Raw genomic sequence first — 18356 nt, forward strand, 5'->3', positions numbered from 1 at the left:
CCATTCTACCGGGGAAAAACAGCATGTACACAGATTAAATCGATGCCAAAAGTGTATCAAGTGAATGCAAAATAATTACCCAGGGGGAAGGTAGTGAGAAAGCACCAACAAGTGGGGGAATGGGGAAAGGTCTCTTAGAGGCGGCGGTCTGGAAGGAGGCCAGGGATTCCAGAAGGAGGGAAGGCATCTAAGGCATGTGGAACAAACTGTGCAATAACATGGAGTCAGGAGGTGGAATGTCATGTACAGCCAGACTATTGACTGCATGAAGGCAAGTAACTCGAGACTGGACTGGAAAGCTCCGCCGAAGCCAGGCTCCGAAGAGGTTTGAAAGCAGGCAGACGAGTCTGCAGCCGGTCCCAGGGGGATTACACATTCCACCAGCCGGCTGATCAGGACCTGGACGCCCTCCTTATACAATAAGTCCGCTTTCCAGCTTGAGCTCTTTTCTATGGCTGGAATTCAGAGACTCTGTCGTGTCCTGGGGCTCCTCCATTTTGCATTTACATCCCATCCTCACTTTCACACAGTTGACTGAGAAAAGAGGGGCAGAGCATATTGGGTTCCATTGTGTCCTGTTGTTTTATTGATTTGTTTTTTAAAAGCATTTGAGTCAGTGGAACCAAATACGGCCAGAAGTTCTCAAACAATGAGTCTCTCGCAGATGCTGTAGAATTAAACAGGAATCAGTGACATATTCGATCACAGAGATAACTTTGTTCAGTGACCCGCTAAATATTGACACCAGCTGATGTGTACAACAGGGAGAGATACATGGTGGCAGATTTAGAGGCAACAGGGTTTTTCAAAGCCAACCAGTACAACCCCCTCCTTTTACAGATAGGGAAACTGAGGCCCAAAGAGGGGCAGTGATTTGTCCAAGGTCACACAATGAACAGAAAAGGCAGGTTTAGAAGCCAGGTCCTCTGACTCCAAGAGATTTTCCTACTGTTCTCTGATGAGTCATTTAAGGGAACGGCCATTGGCGTGGAAGATGTCCCAAGCAAAGAGCAAACAATGGAAGAATTTCTCGGTTATGATGAAGCTCTCCAAATGCTCCTTATTTCCTGGGAAAGGCAAAAAAATGGAATAATACATGGGTCCTGAAATCTAATAATTTATTTGAAAACACATTCAGTACCTGAAATTCCCACCGTCATATAAAATACATACTCAAAATAAAAATGCAAAAAGGCAACCCTCTTCCTGAGTCTGCCTTCTCCTTCAGATGTTACTGGTTCCCATTCAGGCTTTCCTGCCTGTCTGCCCATTCCTTGGCTATCCTCACTGCCCGAGTACCTAAATAACCCAAACACTTGGAGGCTGGCATCTCAACAATCCCAACAATTAGACAAACACTAGCCTATGATTAGTTCTAAGTGGGGTGATTTTGTTAGTAGAGCAGAATTCGCTTGTCCCCATGTCATTTTTCAGTGGCGGTAGTGGGGGTTGCCGGCCAATCTCATCAAGTAATCTCGTACTGCCACCCCAAAGCTACCGTATCACAGGACCTTAGCCTGAGCACTGGAGAGGGCATTTGAGGCTGTCCAGGCCAATGTCCTCATCTTCCAGATGAGGAAGGGAGAGCCAAATGAGTTTACGTGCCTGGCCCCCACCGTCACAAAGCAAAGTAAATGGCAGAGATGGGATCTTCGAAATTCAAGTCCATTGCACCCAATTGCATGGTTAGGATTTCATTTTCCCTTCCTATTCTGATTGCCCAGCCTTGCCTTGCTTTCTGGCTTCTGGATACCTACTTCAGCCGGGAAGCCTCCTCACTTCCACTGTGGACTCAGGCTCATCTATGTTCCAAGCGCTTGTCTGGCTGTTGGGAGGAAATAATACAGGGACCCTAGCTCACACAGTCAGGGACTTGATATTGAGTTTTTCTCATTGTTGGTGCCTAAGCCTACTGTCCAGATTCATTGTAAGGATTCTGACCCCTTCCTGCTGTGGTAGGTGGCCTAGTGGGTAGAAAGCTAGGCCTGGGGTGAGGGAAACCTGGGTTCAAATCCAGCTTCTGATACTTATTAGCTGTGTGACCCTAGGCAAGTCACATAAAAAAAAAAAAAAATCACCATTTGCCTCAGTTTCCTCATCTGTAAAATGGGGATGATAATAGCACTTGCCTCCCAAGGGTTGTTGCCAAGATCAAATGAGATAATAATTATAAAGCACAGTTCTTAGCTCATAGTAGGCACCATATAAATGTTAGCTATTATTATAACAAATATTATTAATATAATAATAATTATTGTTATTTCCCCTGCCTGGGTTCTGTTGCATCTGGTTCGGCTGACTAGTGTTGTTGGGTTACATAAATCCAAGGCTGCTGGTGGGGCTTAGAAGGTATTGATCATTGAGAGTGTTGCACATATAAGCTATGAGTGTCTCTCTCAACTCCCACTTAAACTGGCAAGCTGGGTCCCCAAAAGGAGCCTCCACTCAGAGTCTAAGGGTAGCCTTGATGCAGTGGGAGTGTCCAGGGGGTCTACATGCTACTCTCAGAGTCTGGGGCTTTTCTGAGTTTGCAATCTGTTGGTTATAACAACCAAGGGAGGTCTTGAGTCAGCAGGAACAGCTAAGGTTTCTCTGCTTGAGCTAGGCCCTGCACGACCAGCTTTCCTGAATCTAAAAGGCTTTTCTGGTTTGTGATTAGGATCCCTCATTGCTGTCATCCAGGGGCACTGGTACCTTCTCTGGGCTGCATTGTACAGAGGGGGATTCCTTCCCTCCCACTCTTTCCTCCTTGCTACCATTGTTCTCTGAGGGATAGATCAAATCTCTTGTCTGGGGACCCCAACAGCTTCCTGATCTCTGCTGCCTGGCTATCTGCTCTTCTAACCTCCTGCCTGCCTCTGCCCTGCAGAGTTCGCTTAATCTTCCATAGCTTGGCCTCCATAACTCTAACTATTGCCTGGCTCTAACTGTTGGCACTGTCCTTGTGGACTGTTGCCAGGCCTCAGAGCCACAATGACCATTGATGTCCAGGCCCAACCCTAAGACAGTGTGGTACAGAAGGCAGGGCACGGGACCTACCATCAGGAAAACCTGGGTTCAAATACCACTTCTTATATTTACTAGCTGTGTGACCATAGGAAAGCCACTTAAACCTCTGAGCCTCAGCTGCCTCATCTGTAAAATGAGGGGATTGAACTAGATGCCCTCAAAGGTTCCATTCAGCTTGAAACCTGATTCTATGATTCCATCTCTCCCAAGACAACCCCCCTGGCTTTTTCCCCCTTCAGTTCTCTTGACTCTACTTCTTTTGCTGGGTCCATAAGCCACTGGCAAAGAGCACTGATGGTATGGTGACCCATTATCTCAGACCTTGGCCAAGCCCTCCTGGATCTTACCCTCCATGATCTAATAGCCAAACACGACCCTGTGTCTGGATCTCTGGATCCAGGGGTTTGATAAAGAGCCTCCATTCTCACCTTCCTGTCATCGGGTTCCTTTGTCCCTATCTGAGCCAAGGAGTCAAAGATGAGCCCTACAGCTGTCCGAGAGGGGAATGGACTTTCTCTCTTTGGAGTTCTACAGGAAGGAGATGAATCCCCCCATTGGGTATATTGTAATGGGGTTGTTATTCAGTCACTTTTCAGTTGTGTCCAGCTCATCACCCTGTTTGGAGTTTTCTTGGCAGAGATACTGGAGTCATTTGCAACTTCCTTCTCCAGCCCATTTGACAGATGAGGAAACTGAAGCAAACAGGGTTATGTGACCTGCCCAAGGTTACGTAGCTAGTAAGTGTCTGAGATTGGATTTGAACTCAGAAAGATGAGCCTTCCTGATTCTAGCACCGGTACTCTGCACCATAGCGCCACCTAGCCGGCCATTATAATGGGTATTCCTTTCCTATATGGGTTGGACCAGATGGCTACTGAATCCCATCCCACCCTATGATTCTGTGATATCTTCTAATTTGGCTCCCTTCCTGTCACCTGGAGCTGGGCCATCGCCAGTCATCTTGACTTATGTCTTGCCACTGCAGTCCAATGATTCTGGAGGATAGAGTGAGACTGGTGACTTTGCACAGCCCTGCCTCGCTTAAATCCAATTCACTTACAAGTCAAGACATCATCCTCACTGGTCCTCTTTGAGAATGAAGGACAAATTAGGGGGCAGCGAGGTGGTGCAGTGGATAGAGCACCTGCCCTGAAGTCAGGAGGACCTGAGTTCAAATGCGGTCTCAGACCAAACATTCGATACTTACTAGCTGTGTGACCCTGGGCAAGTCACTTAACCCTAATTGCCTAAAAACTTAAAAAAGAAAAAAAAGAAAAAAAAGAGAATGAAGGACAAACAACATCACCTGGACCATAGAACCTTCCTCTACTGTCTGTTTCCAGAATTCTAGAAGCCTGGACCCTAGAGCTCTGAAAAGCAGCTTCCTACCACATTTTTACACTCCTTCAAAGCCAGAAGGGTTCCCTGAACTCCAGGGTCCAAGAACACCTAGCGTAAGCCCACTGTAGCTTGTGAAGGGCATCAGAAACCTTCCTCTATTGACTTCATCTGTTGGTGGCCCTCATATCTGGTAAGCTTCCACTGTTTTCTAGCTGCCTCCTCTCAGTCTTTGGAGCTGGGCCCTCCTGTCTACCTGAACCCCTAAAGATAGCCTCAGATTTCAAAAACCTATTTTGATTGTTGATGGTATGTCTAGGAAAACTCGTCTCCCTGGGCCCCAGAAAAGAGTTTCTGATACTCCTGAACTCTACAGGCCTGCAATTGCTTCACCTTGGGCTCTCTGTATTCCCTCAGTGATAGAAATTTTCTTCTTAGCAGTTAGGAGGCACAATGGGTAGAATGCTGGACTTCAGTCAGGAAGACCCGAGTTCAAATCCTACCTCAGACACTTGCTAACTGTGTAACCTTGTATAGTAAGTCCCTTACCCTCTGTCTGCCTCAGTTTCCTAGTCTGTAAATGGCAACAATAAAAGTTCTTAGGTCTCAGGGTTGTGAGGATCAGATGAGATCCCACAGGTAAAGTGCTTCACAAACTTTTAAAAGCCACGGAAGTGCTAGACAGGATCACTGTGACTGCCGTGGAAACTCCCAAACCTGCCCCTGTTTCTCTAGGACAGAGAAACCTCCCCAGTTCCTTCCCCAGCATGATAGGAAATTATTTTTATATCTTTGGAACCCCCAGGCACTGCCTGGTTTGTTCTAAGACCCAGAATCCTTTTCTCTTTAGAAAATCCTCGAGTCCAACTTCAGCTGGTTCCCCTGACCCATCAGGACTCGTTCTAGCTTCTCCGCCTGAGCCCTGGAAGAGGTCCACAACCTAGCAACAGAAGCCTGAAAACCAGTCCTAGAATCAGTTCTTGAAACGTCTAGAAAGTGAGCCTGGCCCACTCTCCTTCAGGTGGTAAAAGGAGCTATTATCTCATCTGCTCCTCACAACAACCCTGAGCGGTGGGTGCTATTACTATCCTCATTTTACAGATGAGGAAACTGAGGCAGGCAGACGTTAAGTGACTTGTCCAGGTTCACATAGCTAGCAAGTGTCTGAGGCAGGATTTGAACTCAGGTCTTCCTGACTCCAAGTCCAGTGCTCTATCCACTGTCTCATCTGGTAGCCTGTCCTATTATTATTCCCATGTTATAGATGAGTGACTTGTCAGGCAGGATTTGAATTCAGGTCTTCCTGGCTCCAGGTCCAGAGCTCCTTGCTGCTTGACTTCAGTGTTCTCTCCACTGCACCAGATAACAGGTCACCCCTCTTCCCAGCAGGTTAATCCGAGGTTCGGCTTCCTCCTCATCTCACCGCCTGCTTCCCTCCAGGCTCTGGGCTGACCTTTCCTCGGGGCCCTCTCCTTTCTTATTCCTCCAGCAGGAAGCACACAAAGGGTCTCCTGTGGGAGGCCTGGGTTTCAAGGCCACCTTGCAGCCCTGGGGGGTTGGTCTGCATCTGTTCCAATCATGGACCTTGCTTTCAGTGGTTGCTTTTGCTTTGGTGCCTTGTTCTGGCAGACTGTCAGCACAGGACAGAGAGGGGGGCCCTAAAGCACACGGTGGGCCCTAGTATAATGGGATGATTCATCTTGGGACACAGCTGAGGTGCTGGGACAGAGAGAAATGCCTAAGTCAGAGGTGGGTGAGGGCATCGACACGAGCTGGGTAAGAAGGCGGCACCTGGTGTACCTTGGATCAGACTGGCCTCAACGTGGCAGTGAGTGGGGGCAATGGAGAGGCCAGCTGAGGCCGGCAGGGGCAGTGAACTGCAGGGACTATGGTACTGGGGTCCTGGGACTCTCCCCTCTTGTAGTTCTACTGTGGTAAGTGTGCGCATGAGGAGTATTCAGAGACGTCTGTGAAGTATAAAAGGGAGGACACACACAGAGAGGCATGCCCCCAAATTGGAGGTGTAAAGTCATAATGATGCTGCGTTTCTGGGCCAGCTTATCCTAAACGTACCTGCTGCGTTGACTTTTTAGGGACAGGCTGCCTGGGAGCAGGTACTGAGTGGCTTCCCCTGGCACCAATCGGTGTCTAAGGCCCAGAATGAAGGCCCTACAAGGGACCAAGCCCTTCCTTTCCCCTGACCCAGCCCACCTGGTGCTCTGTGCCCAATAGGCATGCAACACCCCCTCCTAGTTGGATGCTAGCCCCTTATCCCCATTTCCATGGGAAGTAATCCAGAGTCCTGCTGTAGTTTACCTCTGTAGACCCCACTATACCCTTCCCAACAGCCATGGGTTAGGGCCAGTCTACGGGCTGCATGAACAGGGAAGTAGCAACTAAAATCCTTTGGGAAGTAAAACGGCGGACCAGCAGGCTTCGCCCTGACACAGTCCACTAAGGTCTGTTGAATCTTATGATCTGGGGGATCAGGAAAAACCTCATGTAGGAAGTGATGCTTGAGCTAAGCTTTAAAGGAAACTGGGAATTCTAAGAGACAGACCCGAGGAGAAAACGGAGACAATTAATCTAAATGCCGGTGATTCAGTGTGACCCTAGGAATCTGCCTTAACATTTCTACGAGTCAGACTTATTCTTTCCAAAATGGAGAAACTAAATACAGAAATCAATCGTCAAGGAAGTCACAGAATCAGAGATTTTTAGAGCTAGAAGAAACTTTCAAGGTCACACCTGACCTCCTCAACAACAGAAAAGAGTGCCAGACTCAGAGTCAGGAGACCCGAGTTCCAATCCCGCCTCTCTCAGGGCTATTTTTTTTAATCCTTTCTAGGCCGCAGTCTCCTCATTTTACAACAGAGAAGAATGAATGATATGACATCTAAGGCCCTTACTAGCTCTAAGACTGTGTGATCCGTGGGTCCTCGGATGCCAAATCCATTGATTTTTCCATTGATCCATTCATAGTCAATGTCTGGACTATCATGGCTGAAACTGAATGTCTTATAATGCAATGGATGAACAACCAGTTCATGGTGAGGTAAATTTCTTGCCGCCTCTTTCCCTGAGATCAGCTTCCATGGGACATCAGGAAGTGAACAGATATCACATTTCCAGATGTAGCAGACCCTGGAGGAGTTCTCTATCCCAGCCCATAGTACCCTTGGTCCATACTACAAAGGTTCCCCAGGATGATGGGAAAATTCCAGATCTACTATTCAATTTCAAATGGCCCAGGTGGTCCCAGAGAAAACTGGACCACAGGCACAGGCCATCTTGGCTGTATCCATGGCTACGGGGAAATCTCAGAACTGACCTCGTTTCTCAGACACTCACCCAAATGAGAGTTTCACAATCAATCAATGAATAATATTTATCACAATAAACTTTGTCAGGGGTGAGGGGAATCTCTTGAGGTTGGGGTCAGGAAAACCTGAGTCACAGGAGCTGGATTCAAATGTTAACTGTGTTTCTTACCTGTATAACCTTGAGTAAGCCCCTTATCCTCTCCAGCTTTACTTCCTCATCTAGAAAATGAGGAGGTTCAATTAAATGACTTCTAACCTGCCCTCTTCCAAGTTTTAAGCTCCTGGGTTCAAGTCAAATCCCCTATACTTATTACCTGTACCCTAGGACTTATTTGCTAAGGACAGAAGAATTTCCCTTACCGAGACCCCATTGAATTTATAGATCTTTCTTGTATCAACATACTTTATATGGGGTTTTCGGTTGGAGTTTTGTTGAGAAGGGTCTGTTGTATCCAAAAAAAAATAAAAGTAACTATAGCCACCAGATGGAGCTGTCTGGCAAGGTTTGACTGAGACACAGAAAATTAAGCCTCTACCCTTAGCTCCTTGGAAATTTGCCTATGATTACGGCCCATGTGTGACCACACCTATGTTTTTCTCTCAGATGGCTATGTGGTTGGTCACCACCATCCTAAACTTTACCCCTACAGGGTACAGGGAAAAAAGTTAGGTGGAGGAGTGGAGATGTGGGGACATGTGATCTGACAACCCCAGCCCTAATACAGAAAGCAAAAGATGGTTCTTTAACTTGTTTTCAAAGGAGGGAGGTGATGATGAATCTAATTTAGCTCCTTTTTAAAGAAGTTTATCAAAATTAGAAATCAAAATCATTGAATTTCTCAGTACTTTGCTCTGGGCCCCCAGCAAGGGAAAATTCTCATATTTTGGCCTGAGGTTTAGGTTCCATGTATTCTCATCTATTCATTCATTCCTTCATTGCAATTTCTCTACAGAGAATCAACCAAGAATGTACACAAATCAAAATATATCAGATTTTATAATGAGTTGGCCTTGAAAAAATACTCCTTTAAATAGTAAAACTTTAAAGGAGAGAAAACTCTGGGTTATACATACACCCTCTGTATCAGAAAGGAAGAAAAGATGGCCTCTCTGACAGCCTGAATTTTTAGCCATGGGAAAGTTCACTAATGTTGGATACTACCCAGTCAATCAGTCAGTCAATAAATATTTATTAAGCATCAATTATGTATCAGGAACTGATAAGTGCTGTAGACACAAAGGCAAAAGACAGTCCCTGCCCTCAAGGAGCTTACACTCTAATGGAGGAGACAACAAGCTACATACAAACAAGCTATATATAGAACAAGGAGAAAATAATTAAAAAAGGGGAAGTGCTAGAATTAATCGGGGTTGGGAGAGGCTTCCTGCAGGAGATAGGACTTGAGGGAAGCCAGAGGCAGAAACGAGGGGGAGAGCATTCCAGGCAGGGGTGAAATGCAGAGAAAACTCCCAGAGCCCACAGCGATGGAATGTCTTGTCCGTGTAACTGCAAGGAGGCCGGTGGTACCAAGTTGAAAAACACATGGATCGGGTAGGAGGTAAGGATAAGGCATAAGAGGATGATATTCTCTCCATTTACACATGAGGAAACTGAGGCTTAAGTACTTTCTCAAGGTTATACAATGAGGAAGTGTTGGAAGGAGGACTCATTCATTCATTACAATGTGCCAGTCCCCATGCCAGGTGCAGGAGACACAAAGACAAAACAATGAAAGGGTTCCTGCCCTCCAGGAGCTTTCATTCTACTGGGTCTCCTAGCACTAAGTCTGGTACATTTTTACCCTATCACACATAGGGTGAGGGGGAAGGTAAATGGAGAAGGTTTAGGTGTAAAAAGGTCACCCAGGGAGGAAAGTGAAGTCAGGAAAGGGAGCTGAGGTGTGAGCATGGGCTAAGAAAAGCCCAGGGAGTGACCAGGAGTGACCAGAATTCTAAGATGGAAAAAAAAAAGGCAACTGGGAGGATTTTTCTGGAGAAGGTCCAAAGTTTAAAAAAAAAAAACAAATGGGATAATATTGCAGATTAGAACATGTTTTTTCTTCCTTCCTAGGTGGTGCAGTAGACACAGTGCTGGGTCAGGAGTCAGGAAGACCTGAGTTCAAACCTGGCCTCGGACATTTGCTAGCTATGTGGCCCTGAGCAAATCTCTTAACTGAGGCTGTCTGCCTCAGTTTCCTCTACTGTAAAATGAGTATAATAACAGCACCAACCTTCCAGGATTATTGTGAGGATCAAATGAGATACTTTGTAAAGCACTTAGCACAGTGCCTGGCACTTAGGAGTTGCTTAATAAATGCTTATCGACCGGCTGAAGTCAGGACAGTGACTAGTCCCAGGACCAATTCTGTCTGAATCTCCATCAAAAAAGATGAAAAGAACAAAATAACAATAATACCCAGTAGATAGAGTGGGAGGTCTGGAGTCAGGAAGACTCTTATTCCTGATTTCAAATCCAGCCTCAGACACTTCCTAGTTGTGTGACCCTGGACGAGTCACTTCACCCTCTTTGCATCAGTTTCCCCATCTGTAAAATGAGCTGGAGAAGGAAATGGCAAACCACTCCTGTATCTTTGCCAAGAAAATCCCAAATGGGGTCATGAAGAGATAGACACTACCAAACAGCAACCTTTCCTAAAGGAATTCCCACATAAAATAAAACATTTTCAGATGTGTTCACTCCTCCAATACTGCCTTTTGCCAAATCCTTTAGATAAAAGTGTCTGATTTTCTTCATTTTTTCCTCCTCCTACAGTAACACTTGGGGGCTCATAATGACATTTTACACCAATTTTGCAGGTAGTAGGACCTCATAGAATCATAGAATTTGAGCTGGAAGCAATTTTTTTTTCAATACATAAAGGAAGCCAGGGTCTGGGAGCATGGTCACCTTCCTAACATTACAAGTTGACAGTTATTGGAAAAACTGGGCGGGCGGGCCCCCAGGCGTCCCAGGCTCCAAGCTCAGTGTTCCAGTTTCCACACTACCGAGACCAGCAGGTGGTGCTAGGGAGCAAAGCCTGGCTGGGTCTAGGCTTTTTTTTTGTTTGTTCGTTTTTTGTTTTTTGTTAACTTCCTCCTTCCCTATAAGAAAGGGACAAAGGAAATTGTTTCCAGATCATGCTTTTCTCCTGGCAGAAGCCCAGGGCAGGACTTTTCCTTTGGCACTTCCTCCATCCTGCTCTTCTCTGAGAGGAGACCCCAGTCTCCAATGACAATAGCTCACCGTGGCCTGGTGTCATATTGGTCTGGGTGTGCATGAGTCTCTCCTGCCATTTTGGGAGCTTATAGAATTAGTAACAAAATCCTAACTGTACGATCTCAGGGTTAGCTTGTGGAATCTCCAGTGAGGCGGGAGGGAACCCCAATCCTAATGTTTTGGTTACATAGCATGCTACCTGTCACATTGTAACGTCTTAATAAATCTTTTCTGGGTGTTTCCAGCTAGCCACTGGCACCCTCCATTTCTGCCTTTCCCAGCTTGAAATTAAGGCACAGATATGTAGCACAAAGCTGTTATGGTCAATTACAGAAATTAATTAAATTGTAAATTATGACAGACAAAACTCAGGAGTTAATAAATAAATGCCTGACTTTTTGTAAGTGGCTATAAGACAAAAAGGGAAAGGGCAGGCCTGAAGCCTTTCCTGTCATTCCTCAGTTCTTAGGGCTGAGGACTCAGAGTCCTTCATCCTCAGCAGCTTTGGCCTGAATTCTCTGTTGCATTGAGCGGAGGCCTGGCCGGCAGAATGACCCCAAGGGCCTGAATTAGGCCATCTTGCTGGCCCAGCTACTCCCACAGAAAGACCCCTCCCTCGAGGCTGGGCTGAAAACTTCCTGCAGATCTGAAGTCTTCCCTCCCTCCCCCTTTAAAGCCCACCCCAACTCGTCTCCCTTTGGAACTGGGAGTACAGACCCCAGTGTTCCAGGCTCTCAACCCCCCACTCTAATCTAGGGGGAAATCAGTCAGATCTCAAAGAAATTCACGTCCAAACGCCCAGTTCCACTAGGAATCTCCCCCCTTGTTTGCGCTGGTCCAACATTCCTCCTGTAGAAGGGGCTCACTGTTCTGGAGCATCCTGGGGGGGGAGGGGGAGGAGAGTCATGGAATCTTTACACCTCGAGAACCAGAAGGAACTTGAGACATCACCCTCCCTCTGTCCAGCGGCCTCCACTATTTCTAACATTCCGCTGACTCTAAAGTCCACGCTCCTATGATCTAGAATCCAGATTCCAGACCACCCCCCTCAGGCCTAGAAAGGAGTAATCTATTGCTGAAAGTGGAAGCATTATTAATTGGCAGCCCCAAGTCCAGTGTTCTTCCCTGGAGGTTGTCCCTTATCTGTAAAATGGGCCACATGAATATTTACATTACACACACCACTAGCTTGTGGGGAAAGCACTTTGTTAACCTTTATTTTTGTTCAGTCAGTCAGTCTCGTCTGACTCTTTATGACCTCATTCCTGGGGTTTTCTAGGCAACGACATTGGAACTGTTTTCCATTTCCTTCTCCAGCGTGTCCCCGTTTTACAGAGGAGGAACTGAGGTAAATAGGAGTGAAGTGACTTACCCAGAGTCACACAGCTAGTCAGTGTCTGAGGCCACATTTGAACTCAGATCTTCCTAACTCCAGGCCTGGCGCTCTATCCACTGCAACACCGAACAGTCCTTATAAGTCTTCAAGTAGAATAAAAAAACGAGTTATAATCATCAATTATTGTTATCATCATCTCTAGAAGAGGCAGAAAATCGTAATGGATAGAGAGTCAGAAGCCCCGGCTCCAGCCTCTGACATCTCTAGGCTGGGTCACCGGCGGTAACTCTCTGTGCCTACAAGTTGCAGAGAAGGGTCCCAGGGAAGTGCCTTAAGATTCGAAGTGAGGGGAAAGGGGGAGGGGGGGGTTCTTGCCTGGCTCGGTGGGAAAAGGACTTCAGTAATGCCCTAAGACCTGCCCTGGCAGAGACTACATAGTGAACTCAAGTTCAGGGAGCAGGGGAGCTCTGACCCAGTCACAGCCCCCATCAGTGCAAGGGGGAGGACTTCTCCAATGCAGGTCAAGCAAGTCTCTGTGCCAATGGGAAGTATTAGAAATTAGCCTTCTTAAGAATATGCACAGGGGCAGCTAGGTGGCGCAGTGGACAGAGCACTGGCCCTGGAGTCAGGAGGACCTGAGTTCAAATACCGTCTCAGACACATAACACTCACTTAGCTGCATGACTCTGGGCAAGTCACTTAACCCCAACTGCCTCACCGAAAAAAAAAAAAAAAAAAAAAGCAGAGACTGTTCTATTTAGATGATGATGATGATGATGCCAACAACAGCAATCTTTAAGGTTTGCAAAACGCTTCACAGTTATCTCATTCGACCCCCACTACCACCCTAGGAGGTGGGTGCTGTTATTATATCCATTTCACAAATGAGGAAACTGAGGCAGGCAGAGATGAAATGTCTTGCCCAGGGTCAAATAGCTGGATTTGAACTCGGGTCTGCTCAAACACCTAGCTGGCTGCGTCACTGTATCCCAAGCACTAGCACATACATAATGGGCAATTATTTACAGGATATCTGCTGGGTCATAGATTTACAGCTGGAAAAGACTTTAGAGTAGAATTCAAAGAAATCGAGGGAGGAACCGATCACGACGTGGCTGAAGTAGCATTTGAACTCAGGACTTCTAGCCAGGGGGCCATCTAGCTCGACTACAAAGCAAATTGCACTTTGGAACGCTTAAAAGCGGCTTGTAAATGATAGCTATTATTACAGTCCGGGCATGTGGAAGGGTTTCCCCTTTACGTCATCATTAATCTGCTCTCACCGGAGGAAACAGAAACCACGTCCATTTCCTTCATCCTCTCGCAGCGCACCAAGTGCAGAGTCTGGTTCTGAGACTCGAAACGTTCCTCCCTTTGGACTCTGAGAGATAGAATGATCCGCCTCTACCCCTCCCAATTCTGTCGCAATTGGTCTCGTCCGCCCTTGGCCTCTCGCTGACCCTAGACCGTACCTCTAGCTTCCAAAGAGGGGGGAGGACGTTCCACTAAGCTCTAAGTTGACGAGGCTTCAGGCCATTGTAGTCTCTCCTCTCAGCAAGCTGCCCCTTCTTTCTAGGACTTCCCCCTTCTCGAAACGTTGCCTGCTCCTTGCTAGGCACGCACCAGAAGCGTCGGCTCCCTCCCGCAGGGTTTACCCCCCCATCCACTTGGTATAGCCCCGGCGTCCTCCTCGCCTCCTGTCCCCGCCCCCGACCCCCGCCGTCCGATGCCCGTCCCAAGATGGCGGCGCCCTTGTGCGGCGGCCGGGTTGGCCTGCGGGTGAGTGGGGCTGCGCGAGAGGCCCCGGGGGTGGCGCGTGGTCTCGTGTCCTGCATCTCATCTTTCTCCTCTCTTCTCACCCCAGGTGGCCGTCGCCGGGGTCCCAGAGATGCTGTCCGCCTGCCGCGGCGTCCACACCACCGCTGTTTGCTGTAAGGTGAGGCGAGGGGGAAGGGGAGCGCGTGTGGGGGCTGGGGGGAGGGGGAGGGAAAGGGGGCGGGCCTCTGGAGAGCAGTGGTCTCGCGGGAAGAGCGCGAGGACCGAGCACTTTGGGAGAGGAGGGGCGTGTTCTCCGTGGGGGGGTACCCACGCAAGAAGGGGCACGAGTGGGGGCGGGGCGTGGAGGCAGCAGTTCGTGACCTCGACTCCTCCCCAGAACCGAGCGGCCCGGGTCCGAGTGGGGAAGGGGGACAAGCCGGTGACCTACGAGCGAGCCCATCCCCCGCACTACATCGCCCATCGCAAGGGCTGGCTGTCCCTGCATACGAGTAAGTGGGGACCCCCCCCAGGTCGCAGGTCTGGGTGCTCCTGGAGGGGGGAGTGGGGTTCTGCTTCCACCTTCCACGGCCTCTGCGTGGGGACACCGGGCTGGCCTCACCTTCTGATCCCTATTCCTCCTTTCCGTGACTTCTCAAGAAAACCCCAACAACCTATCACACTCTCTCCCAAGCGGGGACGGAGCACCGTCCTGCCCACCCACCCCTACCCCGCCCAAGTCCTGCTTCCTGCTGATATCTGGGGCCCTTTTCTCCTGGACCTGTTGTCCCCCTGCTCCCGACAAGGAGGAGCGGCATCTTATTGCAGCTGTGACTTGGGGAGCCCCGATCCCCCTAGGTGGTCCGTGGGGCCAGGGGTGCGGGTGGGGTGCTCAGGGTCCTTCATCCCCAGGTAACCTGCACGGAGAGGAGGGGGCCGCGGAGAGGACGGTGGAGGACGTGTTCCTCCGCAAGTTCCTGTACGGCACCTTCCCGGGCTGCCTGGCCGACGAGGTGGTCATTAAGCGCCAGGCCAACCAGCTGGTCATCTGCTTGCTGGTGCTGCAGCGCCTGCCGCCCTCCAAGCTCTACTTCCTGGTGGGCTACAGCGAGGCGCTGCTGTCCACCTTCTACAAGTGCCCGGTGCGCCTGAGCCTGCAGACGCTGCCCACCAAGGCCATCTACAAGTACATCTAGGGCCCCACCAGCCCAATGAGTGTGGACCCTCCGGCCTCAGGACCAACGGACTCGGTTATTGCTGCTACTGGAGAAAGCCTCTCGTGTACATCAAGAGGGCGGTGGTCTTCAAAGTAGGGATCAGCGATTTCTTATTAAATTAACGTGTATAATAAAGCTTTTTGTTTCTGGTATGTTCTCGTCTCAAAGGAAGAGATCTGGTCCTTTTAGATGAGCGTGAATGAATGAATCAAGAGGCATACGTTGAGTTTTACTATGTTCAAAGCACTGATGCTACAAATAGAAAACTGAGGCAGCCCCGGCTGTCCAGCAGATATAGGAAGGCCCTGTGGCCCAGGGTGCAACTGCAGGGCATGAAGAAGGGGCAGATGGTAAGGGTCAGGTGCCGGGAGGATTGAGGATTAGAGCTGTGAACAATGGTTAACGAAATATTTCAAAGAATGATAGGTTTTAGGTGACAACCCCTTGAAGCCTCTTGTGGACAGTAAGCTGGGCATTCGTTATCTTGTAGATTTAAAATTGGACAGCAGAGGGATCAACTGTTCCAGCCTCTCATTTAACAGATGAAGAAACTGAGGTCACAGAGAAGTATTAAATAGCTGAGCCATGGCCTCTTTTCCCAGACATTGCTAGCATCCTTTCCACTATATGGTGTGTTCTGTAACAGCACACTGAGTTTTTCCTCCATCTCCCTATGTTTCCACCTCTGTCTCTTTCCTTGTCTACCCTGTCTCATGTTGCTTTGTCCCATGTCGCTGTCTCTGTCCAGGGCTTAGTGAGGTGAGGGGAGGGGAGGATGTGGTTCCTTTCTATGCTCCTCTCATACCAAATAAGGGTCCTCTCCCTTTAACTGTCCATAATTAGAATATTCTTTAGTTGGTAGGAAATGGAGGGAGATGCCACTCATTTCCTAACAGGATGGAAGCCACAGTAGTCATTAGGGAAGGGGTCAGTCATTTCTACAATCTTTCTCTGAACTGCTGGATCTGCAGTGTGGTCATTTCCTCTAGAGAGGCAGTGGGTGTGGTCCAGTGGAAGGTGGGCTAGCTTTGGAGGCAGGAACTGAATTTGATTACTGCTTGAATTCCTGTGTGTCCTTGGGCAAAGTGTTTCCTTTCTCTGGGTCTCAGTTTGCCCTATCTACAAGATGAGAGAGTTAGCTATGTGACCTCTCAGCTCCCTTTCAGCTCTAAATGTGTAACTGTAATCTTGGGAAAGTCAGTGAACTGATCTGTGAAAAGGGGAACAATAATTATGCTTGTACCTATTTTTCGAGGTGATCACTTCATGAATTTTAAAGATATCTTTTAACAACATGAGCTGATGAATGTCCTTTGCCCAAGAACTTCGGGTGTGTGCTATGCCTTGTTTTTGTGTAGTGTCCATATACTTAACAGTGAATCACACAGAAGGATTTGGGGTTGATTGAGAGTGAGAAATTCCGAGGGTGGTAACCATTACTAGAAAAGTCTGAGGCATATAAAAGTTAATCAACCTGCCCAGGTATCAGAAGCAGGATTTAAACTCAAGTTGAAACCATCACTGACCTTTATACCGTGCTGCCTCTTAATGGGTAATAGCTGGATCCCTTTAGAAGAAAGATGTGTTATTCCAAGCAGGAAGGCTGGGCTTTGATATGAAGGGCAGGGAGATGACAATAGCAGTGACTAATCCCCCTGCTGAAGGAACCAGTCTCTTCCCCTCCGAGATTGCCTGCCTATAGCTTTGTCCAAATGAAACTAGCCCAGGCTCCTGGACTGGTTTTCCCACAATGGCCTTTATGCACAGCTAAGCTGACTGCATTGGCAAGACCGAGACCAAGAGAGCTAAGTGAGACTTGGTTGTGACTGGCCTGAAGTTGGATAGCCAGGGACTTGTTGCCAAAAGAAAATCCCAAGGCCTCCCTTAGATGGTGAAATTGAAGACAAAGCATCATCTTCGCCCAAATGGAAAGTGGGAGAAAGCTGACGTTTGCTGTGCTGCATCTTTATTATAGGGAACTGGTATCCCTGATGCTTCCCTGCAGGGGGCAGCCTAAACCAGCAGATGGTCCAGTGGCTCCCCACATGCACCCCATGCGTGTACTAGCTAACCATAGAGAGTCATAGAATCACAGACTTGGAAATGGAAAGGACCTTAGAACTCAACTGAACTTCAGTGGTCCCCTGCTGCCCCTGGGATACAATTGTTTAAAGTCTATTTTTACAAGCTGATTATACATTATTCCCTTCCATACTCGGCATTCCTGACAAAGTGCCCCATTTGCTATTCTCCATGTATGACGTTGCATCTGTGTACCTTTGCATAGGCTGTCCTCCGTGCTTGGGTTGACCTCCCACTTCTCACCTCAGTCTCTTGGAAACTAGTTTACTGCAAGACTGGGCTTCCTTCTACAAGAGGTCTTTTCTGATTCTGCAAGTCATTAGTGCCGGCTGGACCTGCCCTCTCCCCCCACTATCTACCAAAATTACTCTTGAGTATATTCCCCACTTCCCAGGATTTTGTAAGCTCTTTGAAGGAAAGGACTTTTTTGTCTCTGTATTCCCAATGCCTAGCACTTAACCAATCGCCTAAAACAAATGCGGGTTGAATTGAATCTAATTCAGTTCTCTTATTTTACAGATGAGGAAACTGAGGCCCTGGGAGGGTCAATGACTTATGCACAATCACATAGCTAATCAGTTGCAGAAGTGGGTTCCAAACCCAGATAGCTTGTAACACCCAAGTCCAGCTCTTACACCATGTTACCTCTGCCCACTAAGGGATGGGCATGGTGCCCACTGGCTGGTAGCAGCAGCTCTATGGAAACAGAAAGAACCAGGCGGCTTGAAAGAGCTGTTTTGAGTTTTTCCTCTAGTGTCATTTCTGTTCTGGCAGATGCTCAACCCTGGCACCCTGCTGTGTTTACCCTCTCTTGGATTGGCTGGGATGAAAAAAGTATTTTCCTCTCCTCTTGCTGCAGGCTGACATTCTTGTTCCTACTCTTTTCTCCAGGATTTGTTTTTCTAGTCCTGGAATCCTAGGGGCCTGTTAAAACTGGGGCCGGGGGGGTATCTATGTTCGTTGGTTCCTGCTTCCTCATCGTCCATTCTCCCTAACCCATTGCAATCTCGTTTCCATCTCTACCGCTCTAATAAAACTGTTCTCAGAGATCCCCAAAGACTACCTAATGGACACGTCAT

The 18356-nt window shown here is 48.1% G+C and overlaps 1 protein-coding gene across 1 annotated transcript; it reads left to right on the top strand.

Moving 5' to 3' along the window:
* Nucleotides 1-13950: 13950 nt before the first annotated feature.
* Nucleotides 13951-15347, top strand: MRPS24 (mitochondrial ribosomal protein S24). Its single transcript, XM_027861244.1, has 4 exons — nucleotides 13951-14002; nucleotides 14088-14159; nucleotides 14379-14490; nucleotides 14891-15347. The coding sequence occupies exons 1-4, from the start codon at nucleotides 13964-13966 to the stop codon at nucleotides 15172-15174; spliced, it is 507 nt and encodes a 168-aa protein (XP_027717045.1). The 5' UTR covers nucleotides 13951-13963; the 3' UTR covers nucleotides 15175-15347.
* Nucleotides 15348-18356: the final 3009 nt, after the last annotated feature.

Source organism: Vombatus ursinus, unplaced genomic scaffold, assembly GCF_900497805.2.
Source record: "Vombatus ursinus unplaced genomic scaffold, bare-nosed wombat genome assembly UNPS02014599.1, whole genome shotgun sequence".
Taxonomy (NCBI): domain Eukaryota; kingdom Metazoa; phylum Chordata; class Mammalia; order Diprotodontia; family Vombatidae; genus Vombatus; species Vombatus ursinus.

What these genes read in the sequence shown, in the direction of transcription:
- MRPS24 (XM_027861244.1), top strand. Translation starts at nt 13,964, where the DNA reads ATGGCGGCGCCCTTGTGCGGCGGCCGGGTTGGCCTGCGG. An exon ending in GCGGCCGGGTTGGCCTGCGG is followed by an intron (nt 14,003 to 14,087) that starts GTGAGTGGGGCT and finishes TTCTCACCCCAG; the next exon opens with GTGGCCGTCGCCGGGGTCCC. An exon ending in CTGGCTGTCCCTGCATACGA is followed by an intron (nt 14,491 to 14,890) that starts GTAAGTGGGGAC and finishes CTTCATCCCCAG; the next exon opens with GTAACCTGCACGGAGAGGAG.